Here is a 13,579-nt window from a genome sequence, read left to right on the forward strand (position 1 = left end):
AGATTTAGGTCATCCTTTGAACTCCATATGGATAAACGTAAAGCAGAAAAGGCGATTGATGAACAATGCTTTGGCAATTATAGGTCAGATGTAATGGGGAGAATAACTAAGCACGGGAAAACAATTTGGCCTGCATCAATTTGGATGCACTTAAATGAATTGATAATTCGCGAAAACCTTAAACTTAAAATCCACAATGATGATTTTTTAATTTTAGAAAACAATACGATGTCTTTGATTGGTCAAAAATTAATAAGTAAACATATTAAAATTAAACATAATATGAGTCGAATTAACCGCTTAAAAAAACTTAAAATCACAAGGTAGAATATTTAAGGTTGATTGTGATGATGTCACATTAATGAAATTTCTCACTAACTATTCATTAAGAGATAATCTGGTGAAATTTATCATAAAGGGGAGATTACAATTATTAGAGTGTAATGCGTTGCTTCATTTGTATTACCCTGAGTCTTATCCCAAAAGTTGTAATATGTGTAATAATCTTGTAGACACTGTGTCACACATCTTAAATGGACGTATAACATTTCGTAACCTCCATATTGCAAGACATGATCGTATAGTTGAGTATATCAAGGAACAAACTTCAAAATGTATTCCTCATCTGGATGTGAGGTGTAACCATCTAGTTAAGGCAGGCATGTTTCAGTCCAGTTCTGATGATATAATACAAGGATTCTAACCTGCTCTTCTGTTCCGGGTGTGATTAGAGTTATGACGTATATAATGATGTCATTCACACAAATAATGTAAGATGTTTTTATCACGTATCCGATGTTTTATTGCTTATATTTAAGATAGTAATATCATCGACTTTGTTTTGTATCTGTTACCTAGCTCCCGGAACGCTTAAAGGAAAATATTGAAACAATAATATTATTGCAGATTAAAAGCATGTAAAGACCAGTTAAGATATATTCTTTAAATATCTAATGACGTAAAAAAATAACAGAACAAGTCTGAAATTATTGTAGTACAAAAATACAAGAAACCCAAATACATACATCAAATCCATTCAAACAAACAAACACATAATTTACAAACATAAAAAATAATAAACATCAACAATTAGAAATATACAATTCATCGGCTACAAATAAAACCTTAAAAGATGTTAGCATGATTCAGCCGCCAGCACAAGATGCGGTCCTACTCAATTGTCTTCTCATTCTCCCGATTCTTTAAATTGAGTTGATTTGATTTATTAAATTTCGGAATAACAAAATTACAAGAAACAAGCAAAAACTAAAAGTAAACATAATTATAAAATACTAAGTCACTGTTGAAGACTCACCTTTTAGATATATAATTTATAATTTAAAAATTAATTAAAGAAATAAGCTAAGTAATTATAATTCTGAGAATTTAGAAAATCTTGTAAAACGAAGGTCATTAAATACAATATATAAAATAGGAAGATTTAAAAGAACAAGGTTCTTTAAGTCTAAACTTTAGGATCGAAAACAGATAAAAGGAGAACTGAATATAAGATCATTATTTTGTAACGAAACATAAAGAGATAAAAATACCAAAGAGCAGCTACATAGGTCAGTCTGTGTGTGCGCCGAAGCGTGAGGATCTTTAAGTTCCTGGTTCCATTCTCATCACTTTTCTCCTTGTGTTTCACCAGTGCACCATCTTGATGAGACGTTTAAGCCATTGGTGTGCAAAATGGCTCATGTGAACGTTAAAGAACGCAGGGTTTTGTCTCCCAGTGTATTGCCCAACTCACCACCAGAAGGACCCCAATGGAAATAAGTCTTAGAACTTTCGTTGGTAATCTATAATATATGTTAGACCGAAGAAATCCAACTCAACCCAAGAAAGAAATCAATAAAAACTAAATATTTCACAACAAAAATAATAGTTTGAAAGTCAATCAGAGATGATAATATAGATGAAAGATAGATAATCTGTCCTCATAAGAGGGGCGTTCAAAATCTTACGAGGAAAAAGTACCTAGTGCATTAGTTAAAGTTTTTCAAAAGATTGAGATTCGATACCAAGATCCACACAGAAACAGCATGTTCCAGAATCGGGTAATAAAATATTTATACGTTTATAGGACAAAAGAAGGAAATTAGTTTCTTTAGTCCTATTAGTGCAACGAATAAATCCTAAAGTCCCTGAGGCAGAAGAATAAAATACATATTATTATGCTAGGATACAACATTAGTAAGGGTACCGTCATACCACGTATATTTGGTTAATTTGAAAGTAAGGGTAGAGTAGGTTTTCGTCAAGAAATCTTGCTGAAACCCCTGTTTTGTTTTGTAGGTGTAGGGGGAACCCTGGGGTCCAACTTAATAAAGGGCGATGGAAATTTGTTGGCAATCACGTCTAGTTTATGAGTACAAACTTTCCTGCACATCCGTTCAAATTTGGCGACGCTGGACAGGGGAGGATTTTGGGAGGTAAAAAAAGAAAAAATAAAGAAAAGGAAAAAAATATAAGCCCAGAACGGCTCTAGTGTTATTTTCGGTCGTCCAGAGCACACAAATTTTGCGGGGGCATGCCCCCGGACCCCCTAGGACAGTGTTGTCTCTATCGGCCCAACTTTAGGCCCCCTTTCGCCCCCCCCTTTTTGGACATCTCTGGATCCCCCCCTGGATTCGCCCCCAGGACCACTTTCGAAACCTTTTAATCGAATTAGTTAGATCAAAACTTAGTCAACGACGATTACATGAAAGAGAAAACCTTGAAGTTTTTTCAACCAAAATGAAAAATATGAGAATCTGTAATTCAGTTGGTGTTATTATTTTGAAGTAATTTTTATTTTGAATAAAGCAGACATAAAGCAATTGGAAATCGCACGGTAAATCTAGTTTCCAGTAAGATACACTTATTTTTTTTAATATAAGAACCAGTAAAATTTTGCCCAAGTTCAGTTTTCTTATTTTTTGGCCGATTTCAGGCTCAAATGTTCTTAATTTTTTCTTATTTTTACACACTTTTCAAACTTATTTATTAAGAAAATTATTATTGTACAGGCTCAGTATACTGTACTGTATAGAGGGTATTACATAGCCACACCAACTACACAATAAGGTACAGATAACATTTTGTTGGTTCTTCTAGTTTTTTAAAAATAAAAATCTCATATGATACTTTTAACTCATTCTCAATTTGTTCCTATTTTGTTCCAATTTCAGCCTTAGTGTTCTTAAAAAAATAAAGTGTAATTGGCATCAAGGTGAAATAAATGTAAACTCAAATAAGGTCGTGAACAAGTGCTGTTATGCAATCACGCGAGATGGGAAGAGAAGCTTCAGTTTGTTCATTGCTCACAAGATAATTACACTGATCTATGAATTCGAAACCGTTAGGTATGACGGAATAGGTTGATATTGAAGAATATGAAAGGTGTGATGCAGTGAGTACGATTACCATCCATGATTAATGAATTAATAGGACTATAAAAACTTCATAGTTGTAGATGTGCAATGATGCAATATGAGTTTTGAAATTACCATCCTCAAGCAAGCTAAAATCTTAAATTTGTAATTTTCTTTAAAATGTTCTTAATTCAATTCATCAACCGAGGATAACATTAACCTGCACCGACAATATTACCTTTATGAAATGTAAAACCTTGGCCTTGTTGAGGCCAAAATTGTTGAATCGCACGAATTAATTATTTCTACGACGTTAACATTGTTACTCAAATCAAATATAGCGAACATATTTATTAAGACCTAGTAAAGAGACTTATTCAATTATTTAATATTCTTTAATCTAAACCTGTTCTTGCCCAGGTGACATTCCATCTCCTCGTTCCATTGTAACAATCAATAAGGCTAATAGATTGTTTGATGTATTGTATTGCCTTTTATTTTAAATAACCATCGTTATAAACAGACATCAATTGTTTGTCTACTGTACCAATTTATTGACCTATTTATTATGTCGACTATTGGTAAATACCAGCAGAATGTGTAATCAGTCATTAGTGTTTTTCAAAATTCGTTACGACTGCAATACGACCCTAAAACAACAACTCATGGTCATACTCTTGAAAATCTGAAGATTACTATTAAATCTGAAGATATAACGTGTTTCCCTATATCTCCCGATTGAATCATTAATAAAATGCGCTTCTGCTAATTGTATTCTGAAACGTTTTATTCAAAAAAATGAATATAATGCTCTATCGAGCCCACAAAGATACATGTCAACCAATGACACCATTTAAGCCACCATCCGCGCTAATAATAAGTTTCAGTACAGAACTAGTAAAATATTTTCAATTGATGAGATGTGTTTCTTTAACCCTGCGCTGATGTCTATTGTTAGCCAAGGACCAGTAAGGAGGTGTTACCGGGAGAGGGAAGCAGATGAGACACACAACTTACAGGAACATGTATTGGACAAATGGAAGCAGCCGTGATTTCTGCACCAAAGGTTGTGAAAGGCCGTGCCAAACCATTTGCCCATTGCCGTCCTGACCGGGCCTCGCAATAGCGTTACACTTTTGGGGGTGGGGGAATTCTGTTAATGCAATCAACATACTACGAAAGTGACCATATAGACCACGACACTAAACTAGTAAATATCGATGTTTCAGTTTCATATCTGTATGCTTTTTATTCAACCTAGTATTCATAAAGTTGCTCTTATCGAAAGGTGAACAGTAAAAATGTCTGATCAACCCTAATGGTACAATTCAAATCTAAGCTAACTGAACGACGTTGGCATCGACAATAAAGTCCCTACCCCATTCTACTATTTTAGATTATTAATGATACAAACTTTTGACTGTCAACCATATACGAACAGGAGCGTTTTTCACAATCCTCATAGGAAAATATATTCATAAATACACACATGCGCATTTTCGTATGGGTTGACCGTACTATTTATTTGATGAATAATTATTATGTTTAGTGGAAAAATGAGTGATGAGCAAGTGCACAAAAGTTAATACTTCTGAACAAAACTGAAACGCATTCCCACTAGGACGTAACGCAACGACGCAAACGCAACGTATGACGCAAAGTGACTCAATGCGAGGGTTTTGCTGCTTCCAAGTGGGAACCGATGACGCAAACTTGGCAACGCAACTCAACACCGACGCTACTCAACCTTTGCGTTGGTTGCGGATTGTCTCTGCGGTTTTTTTTTTCGAAAAGTTGAATCGATTCAACTTTTCAAGATTCAAGATTCAAAATTTATTTTCGTCATACATAGTACATATATACGAGATTTGTTTCTTTGAGTTGATAACAAACAGAAGAAATCGAAAACATCACTATAATATACAAGACAACAATTAACATATATAATATTAAATATGAATATAACAATATATACACATGGAAATTAAACAAGGTTGTCAATTATATTGTGAGGTCCAGGAGAAGAATATGGCATGGAATGTAGTATAGTGAAATACAGTAGATAAGCTTGATGATGAAATCTACTGAATACAACGCAAGCGCCACAACGCAAGGAAAAGGCTAATTTGCTCATGCTCTAACCGATGGATTTGTAGTTAGTGTGTTTACATTTTGGCGATGCGATATCGCCATCGCCCTAGCCCCCACTTAAATAGACCTAATAATTATTATTATTATTATTGGCTGCTGTTATCAATGATGTTGCTGTTAATATTACTATTATTATTTTCATAGCCTATCATATCATAGCCTAGCCTGGTCTCGATAGAGCCGCTGTGACGGTGCTCTTCTACTGCATGGCATATGCATATCTCTATAATGCTGTAAACATTAATATTTATATGCAATCTTGCCCACCGTTTTTCAAAAAAACTATTTATATATTAGGCCCCATAAAACATTTATTAGTTTACACAGGGGTGACGCCCAGAGGGAGACCGAGGGTGGGCCCCGTTGGAGAAATATGCCTCCCAATCCGGTTGGGGAGAACAAAAAATGTAGGCCTATATGTATTTTCTACATAGGCATATTAGTAGACTCTAAAATCGATTACGATTAAATACACCTTTGAATACCTTTAATTTTCATTTCGCCCCGGGAACACTTTCTTTTCGTCGAGGATCGGCCGTCAGAGACATTGACAAGAAATGTATCTTAAGAAGAATTAAGCCTATTTGCCTTGTTATGCCAAAGTCTACCAAAAAGCTGAATTCTTGATCCACTTTCAAATTGGCTGTTGAAATTTCATTAGACAGCTATCCCGTATTTTCTTTTGTGGTGCACTGTATTAGTAACATGTCCTGCTCAACATTAACTCTTTTGGCATATTGGCCATCATTCTTTAATCTGTTCTTTTTTCTGGTTGTTGTACATGGTATTTTGTCTAAAATACAAGTAGGCCAATGCAACATTAGTATTTTCGTGTTCCATTATTCCACTTTGATATTTATCTATCTATGATTAATTTCTCGTTTTATTTTCCTCATCTTTTTTGTTTTTGTTCTTTTATCTCATACAGTTGTAGGCCATTAACAACCGCTGATTTAGTATAGAGACTGAAATTACATCGGACGTAATGGAGAACTCATTAAACGAATCAGCAGAGATAACCAAAGTTAACAGTACACCGGTGCCTACTGTGTATGGATTTCCCATGAGTACGTGGGATGATGCGACATGGACCTTAACTAGTGCGTTCATTATATTTACGATGCAATCTGGATTCGGCCTTTTGGAATCGGGTTCCGTGTCTCAGAAAAATGAAGTCAACATCATGGTGAAAAATGCAGTTGATGTTTTATTCGGTGGAATTTCTTACTGGATGTTCGGCTACGGATTGTGTTTTGGAGTTAATAAAGGCAGTAACGCGTTTGTTGGCGTTGGCTATTTCTTTGTAGATGCTGATATGGACGATGAAACCATAGGACATCTATTCGCACACTTTTTTTTTCAAGCATCGTTTGCCACTACAGCAACGACTATTGTGAGTGGGTCGCTTGCAGAGCGCACGAAGCTCGAGGCGTACATAGTTTTTTCATTTCTCAATACATTGGTTTATTGCTTTCCTGCACGTTGGGTCTGGGCCAAAACTGGATGGCTGCATACAAAAGGTGCTGTAGACATTGCCGGGGCTGGTGCAGTTCATTTAGTAGGAGGGGTCACTGGACTGGTTTCGACGATTATGCTGAAACCAAGACTTGGTAGATTTGATGACGAGAGCGATGTTAAAAACATGGGATCACCTACAAATGCATTACTTGGAATGTTTATGTTATGGTAAGTTGATAAAAACTATTATTTGTTGTAAACCAGTTTCACTATATTTTGATTATAATCCATCAGGATTATTTAATCATTCATGATATCAAATGTTTCTTAATAAAAATCCAATGATAAACACTTACTTTAGCGACGTTCTAGTGTTTGTTCCAGTGTGGAAGCGAAACGGCGCTATATAAAGAACGTAAAAATCCAATGATAAACACTTACTTTAGCGACGTTCTAGTGTTTGTTCCAGTGTGGAAGCGAAACGGCGCTATATAAAGAACGTGTTTATCATTGGATTTTCATCAAGAAACATTTGATATCATTCACTGTATTTTGTTGTTATCAGTGTTGATTTTAACATCAATATGGCAATGCTGTATTGTTTCTATAGAAACAATATATGCTAAACAGAAGAAACAAATCAATAAAATCATATAGAAAGAAAATGTAAAACAACTACATATAAAAAGGAACACAATTTACTAAAATTTACAATTAATATTATGTTGAAGTATCCAAATTGAAAATAAAATACACCATTGAGTTACAAAAACACAACTGACCAAGGTAAACGCTTTTAATGACCTCCAAGCTTGATAATTTTAATGTAAATAAATGTTTGTAGGTCATTTTCATATATATTTATCGATTTTAGAATGCAATTTTTTATGCTTTGCAGGGGCGGATCCAGAGATGTCCAAAAAGGGGGGCCGAAAGGGGGGCCGAAATTTGGGCCGATCGAGACAACAACGCCCTAGGGGGTCCGGGGGCATGCCCCCGCGAAATTTTTGTGTTCTAGACGCCGAAAATAACATTTGAGGCGTTGTGGGCTATCATTTTTTTCTTTTTCCTTCTTTTTTTCTTTTTTTTTTCTTTTTTTCACCTCCCAAAAGGGGGGGCCGGGGCCGGGGCCGGGCCGGCCCCCCCTAAATCCGCCCCTGCTTTGTCTTTGAAATTTGCTTGGATAATAACATTTCTTGGTTTTAGTTGTTTATGGTTGACCGACTTACATAGTTTGTTTCGCACCTTTGTTTGGTTCTTCTTATCCTGTTTTGATAGTATTGTTCTGTATTTTTAGTTCTGTATTTGTTCTGTATAAAAAGGTTATGTATTCACCCCTGTCTATCTTTTGAGAAGAATACGCAAACAGGAATTGATAATCATACAATTTAGGGAATGGCTAAGATAGAGGTGACACATTTGGGAAGAACTATTCCAATGACTTCACTCATTTTGTTACAATGACACATTGTCTTTCTCAATGAGACGTTCAACCTGTTGGTCACGGAACTTAATTGCCTATAATAAATTGGTAATTTCTCCATACAAAATTCACTTATGATTAAACGTTATCGTTTGCGTATTATGCAAAAAAATATAGGCCTATATATATGTATAATAATTATGATGTGTAAAGAGTTGAAAGCTTCAAATATCTTGGAATTATTTTTGATTCAATTATGTCATGGAAAAATCATGTAGAACAAGTTCATCTAGACTATCACAAAGTATTGGTGTCATTCGTAGATTAAGATATACCATTTCTAATTTTGCTTTAAGACTACTTGCTAATGCTAATGCATGCTAATTGCGTGTTTGGTCAAATTGTAGTTCTTGAAGTATTACTCGTCTTTAAATTCTCTAAAATTGACCAGCCAAAATTTCTCTTTATGCTGATATATACACCCTTATTACTGAACTAATATTCAGATGGGAAAACGATATTAAAATTATGATATTTAAATGTCTAGAGGGGTTCGCCCTATTATATTTAACTAATCAATTCCAATTCATGGACACACTCTACCCAAAAAATACTAGAAGCCAATCCACAAACATTAATAATTCCACCCTGGAAAAACACTCATGGGGAAGAGAACATTCCTATACCGATCATCAATGTTATGGAATGACCTTCCAGTTGATGTTCGTAAACATTTCCAAACTATTAACTACGTTTGATTTTTAAACCTTTTAATTTCATTTGTGCATTGTATTTTAATTGTTTTCACCCCTTTTATAATTTCTTTGATTTTTTCGTTCTTTTTATAATTTTGTTAAATTGTATTTTTTACCAAAACTGGACCGCTTAGGAGACCACTACATCTATTGTACTGAAATGAGCTTTCCAGATTAAAGAAAGATTTGTATTGTAGTATATTGTATTGTATTGTATTGTATTGTATATTATTATGATTTTACTACGAAATTATAATGAGTATCTACCTGTAGGTACGGTACTACTGATCAAAAAGCTTTGTGTTGTTATCTTTATTTCCATATTGTTGTCATAACCGTTTTTCCGTGTCTTAGAAAAATATTGTGTAACCAGTTATTTGGTCTATACCATTTGCAGGTGGGGGTGGCTAGGATTCAACTGCGGGAGTACATATGGTATTACTGACTATCGTTGGAAATTCGCTGCAAGGTTAGTCTTTGAATTATATTAGAATTTGTATTCATCAACATCTCTTTATTTCGTGGGTTGATGAACCCTTAGGTATTGTACCTTAATGTACCCTTAATTGTGCACGCTTGTTTACCGGGCACCCTTAATAGATGATAATTTTATCACGATATTACTGATAATGGATTAATTTAGGTGGCAATACATTCACATAATGTATATACACAACCACCACGGTGACGCTTTTTCAATTATTAGAGCTTCACAAAATTGACGCTACTCTGCATTATTAGGCCAACTTCTTAGAAAAAAAAAAATATAAATAGTAAAGCCAGAAGACATAACGGTGTGCAATTTATTTTGCCGCTCTTCTAATTCAACTAGAATTAATAATAATAATAATGATGATAATATTGATAATAATAGATTTAAGCATAAAAGGGTATAGGCGCTTAGCAATTTAAGAAAATAAGCATGAATAACAATGTAATAAATTGGCAATAATTAGCCATAAATTCAACCATAGGGAACATTAAAAAAAAAAATCAAAATTATTTAGTAAGGTATTTAAAACTATGGTTTTCTTTAATTCTGTTTGATGTATGCAAACTAGTATTCCAAAAGGCTGGCTTTGATCTTTCACCTCCAAGAAATTAACATGCCACAATTATTATTCCAGTAACAATATTGAACTCAATGGGATTATGATCTTTGGCCTCGATATAATATACATGATATTCTTGGGTTCTGTGGAGAATGTACGGTACGGTTACAAAATGTCAGGGTTTATAATGTTAATGTATTTAAATATTATTATAACTACTTTATTAAACATTTAGTGGTTGAAATTCATTACATTACTTGCTATTGAGTTTTATTAATTAGTGGTTAATGAGTTTTATTAAATTAGTGGTTAATGGTTTTATTATATTAGTGGTTAACGTTACATTAGTGTTAACTGTTTCTTTCTATTACAATAGTAGTTCATATTACATTAGTGGATTATTACTATGTTGGTGATACAATCCCAAGGTTGAGATCAAAAGCGGAACCGCTGTGCCGACCGCTCTCGGTACCTTAACAAGAAATACATACATATAATTTGAATGATACAAGATGTTATCATTCTTCATCTCGTTCTCTTTGTTCATCCTCCAAGTATATACTTTACGTTCCTAAATCAAAAGCAATTCCTATGGTCGTCGGTCATTTTCATTCTGATCTCTGGAATTATCTTCCTATGGAAATTAAGATTGCTCCAAATGTTTTTACTTTTAAAAGCAGACTTAAGACTCATTTATTTTTAAGATAATTTTCTATATAACTGTTTCAGAACGCCACTGAACATTTATTTTTCTATACAAATTTGTTGTAACATTGAACATTGTTCGTAAACATATGAATAAATACTAGAAAAAATTCAAAAACAATTTTATATACATATAAATGTATCACTATGCTTTGTATTTTTAATTCAATTTGCTTGTTTTACAGATCCGCCGTTGCCACTATTACGTCATCAGTGGCTGGGGGCACGACTGGAATATGTCTAAGGTAAACAAAGATACCACGTAATTCAAACGATACTCATTTAAGTATTTCCACAGTTGTACTTTTGTTATAATTTAGGTTTGGTGATTCTCATCCGATTTATTTATTTACATACGGTATTTTATATTTACTCATTATAATTTTATATTATTATTATCTATTATTATTCTACATATATATATCTGCGAGTTGTTGACGAGAGCAAATGCTTTTCGGCGTGAAAAAAGCAATAATTCTAATTCAAAAACAATCAAGTAAAATTAATCAAAAATATAATAACTATGGCATCGCCGTCTAATCATAGAAAACTAAATGCTTACATGATTGTAATGCATTATGAATAGCTTCTAAATCATGAATAGCTTCTAAACAAATGAGTACCAACGTTTAAAAATAATTTTTGATTACGTCATTGGTTAATTTATTAGTATGGTAAATAATTAATTTCAAACCATAGTTAATACCTTCTTAAAATAAAAAATATAAAAAACAATCAATTCATTCTAGAGTAGAATATTGTATTTCGAGAGACTAAGCGCTTTCCGAATAATCTTAACAAAGCATTTAATATTTTTAAATATTTTTTTTAATAAGATAGATAAACTTTGTCAATATTATGAAAGTCGGAGTTTGAAAGGCAAGCACTCTGATGTCAGCATCTAGAAACATTTTTTCCTTCTGAAGCTCTCCACTTTCATGTTATAAGGAGTTTATGTATAATAGAAAAAAAAAGTATTTTATCCGAAAAATCGAGGCTACGATAACGTACTTCATATCTGCAATGGCGGATCTAGGATTTCGAAATAGAAGGGGGCTCGGGAGGGAATCCAGATGATCGGAAATGGCACTCTCGAAATTATATTTGAATATAATTTACTTTTTTCCCATTTGAAAATAAAAAAGAAAAAAAAAAGGGGTGGGGCCGTGTGCCGGCGGTATCCCTTGAATTCGCCTCTCGACATCTAGCTAAAATGAAGGACTAGTAATGAAATTGAACCAGGGGTTCAAAGGTCTTCGTAGCACGGCACTCAGTGGCTAATTTCAACTGCTGATAGTTTAACCATTGATGTTTAGATATATTGTTGTAGATTATTATTACTATTATTCTTATTAGTCACACAATTATCATCATCAATATTAATATTATCAATTATCATTGTCGTTGTCATCATCATTATCATTATTATCAACAACAAAATTACCATTTCCATCATCATCATCATTATCATAATCATGATAATCATCATCATTATTTTTCATTTGACGTTTTTATTTTCATCAATATTGTGATTAAACTTATTATTTTATTAAATTACAATTAATTACGGTATGCTTCATTATCAATATCATTTTTTCAGTTATATAACAAAAAGGAGAACGTTCGATGTGTCCTACATTATCAATGGCGTGTTGGGAGCTCTTGTAGCTGTAACAGGTAGATATCAATAATAAATACATCAGACTTTAAGCACCCTACTGTATTGTAATATATTTTTTAAACTTTTAAAGTTAAATTCAATAATTACAATAGTGAGAAAGGTTTGAAATATCAGATTACAATAAGCCAACTTGTAGTTTAAACAAACATCACACAACATAGGTTTTTGTCGATTGACCTTGGATACGGGCATGCGCAGTTCAAAATACGAATCTGCCTATTGTTTTCTACTGTACGATTTCGTGGTAATTTTTTAACCATTTTTCTATTTTAATTGTTGATAATCCATGTTGTACATCCGAACCTTATTCCACGTGTGCATTCGTTGCTTTTTTTAGGTTTATGTCACCGTTTGTTTTTATTACGTAATATTTGTTTGCATGTTACGGTATGTCAGATGTGAACGTAAACAATTTCATCTGTATTTTTGTGTAACGTACGGTACTTTTTAGATTTAGATTTTTTAAATCGCGGCTTCTCTGTCCAGATCACAGGCATCACGAACACTGAGATTAGCTATTTATGACAGTCTCACAATATATCGCAAAAATAAACCAAAAATGTTCTGCTTTCTATAATTGTCATCATTAATATCCAGTTAAATGTATCGTAATTTGACTGATTTTTTGGCGTTGGAAGGCAAGTATCTTAGCCATCAAGGTGACCGCACCACTTTAGAGCTTTTAAGAGCTTTCAATCTGTAATTTTCCATTCCGGATGGTAAACGTCATATCAGTTTCTTAAAGCCTAAATCCAATTAGAAAATAAAGTAGATGTAATTCTAGTCTAATTATGCAGAAAGTAGGACTAATTCATAATCTCTATTAGTGTTTGTCTTGAATCAAGGTGGATGTATGTAAGGCTTATCCGAACTACAGTAGGCCCTGTCTCTTATACACATCTGTGTTCCCCTACCTGTTAAACCAGGAACTAGTACTACAAGTGCCAACAGGTCTACTATACATCGGTGGGCCATTTTGTAGGCCTGCCTATAACCTG

At 33.5% G+C, this 13,579-nt stretch overlaps 1 protein-coding gene across 1 annotated transcript in view; it reads left to right on the plus strand.

The window, feature by feature from the left end:
* Nucleotides 1–13,579, plus strand: part of LOC117113491 (putative ammonium transporter 3) — a 25,599-nt gene that overhangs the window by 1,787 nt on the left and 10,233 nt on the right. The window contains exons 2-5 of the mRNA XM_033256834.1: nucleotides 6,436–7,193; nucleotides 9,541–9,612; nucleotides 11,086–11,145; nucleotides 12,501–12,577. Coding sequence (XP_033112725.1) covers nucleotides 6,493–7,193; nucleotides 9,541–9,612; nucleotides 11,086–11,145; nucleotides 12,501–12,577 — 910 coding nt within the window. The 5' untranslated portion in view covers nucleotides 6,436–6,492. The remainder of the gene's footprint in view (nucleotides 1–6,435; nucleotides 7,194–9,540; nucleotides 9,613–11,085; nucleotides 11,146–12,500; nucleotides 12,578–13,579) is intronic.

The sequence above is a fragment of the Anneissia japonica genome, unplaced genomic scaffold (assembly GCF_011630105.1).
Source record: "Anneissia japonica isolate Jap-2015-1 unplaced genomic scaffold, ASM1163010v1 scaffold493_len2256704_cov171, whole genome shotgun sequence".
Classification (NCBI taxonomy): Eukaryota; Metazoa; Echinodermata; class Crinoidea; order Comatulida; family Comatulidae; genus Anneissia; species Anneissia japonica.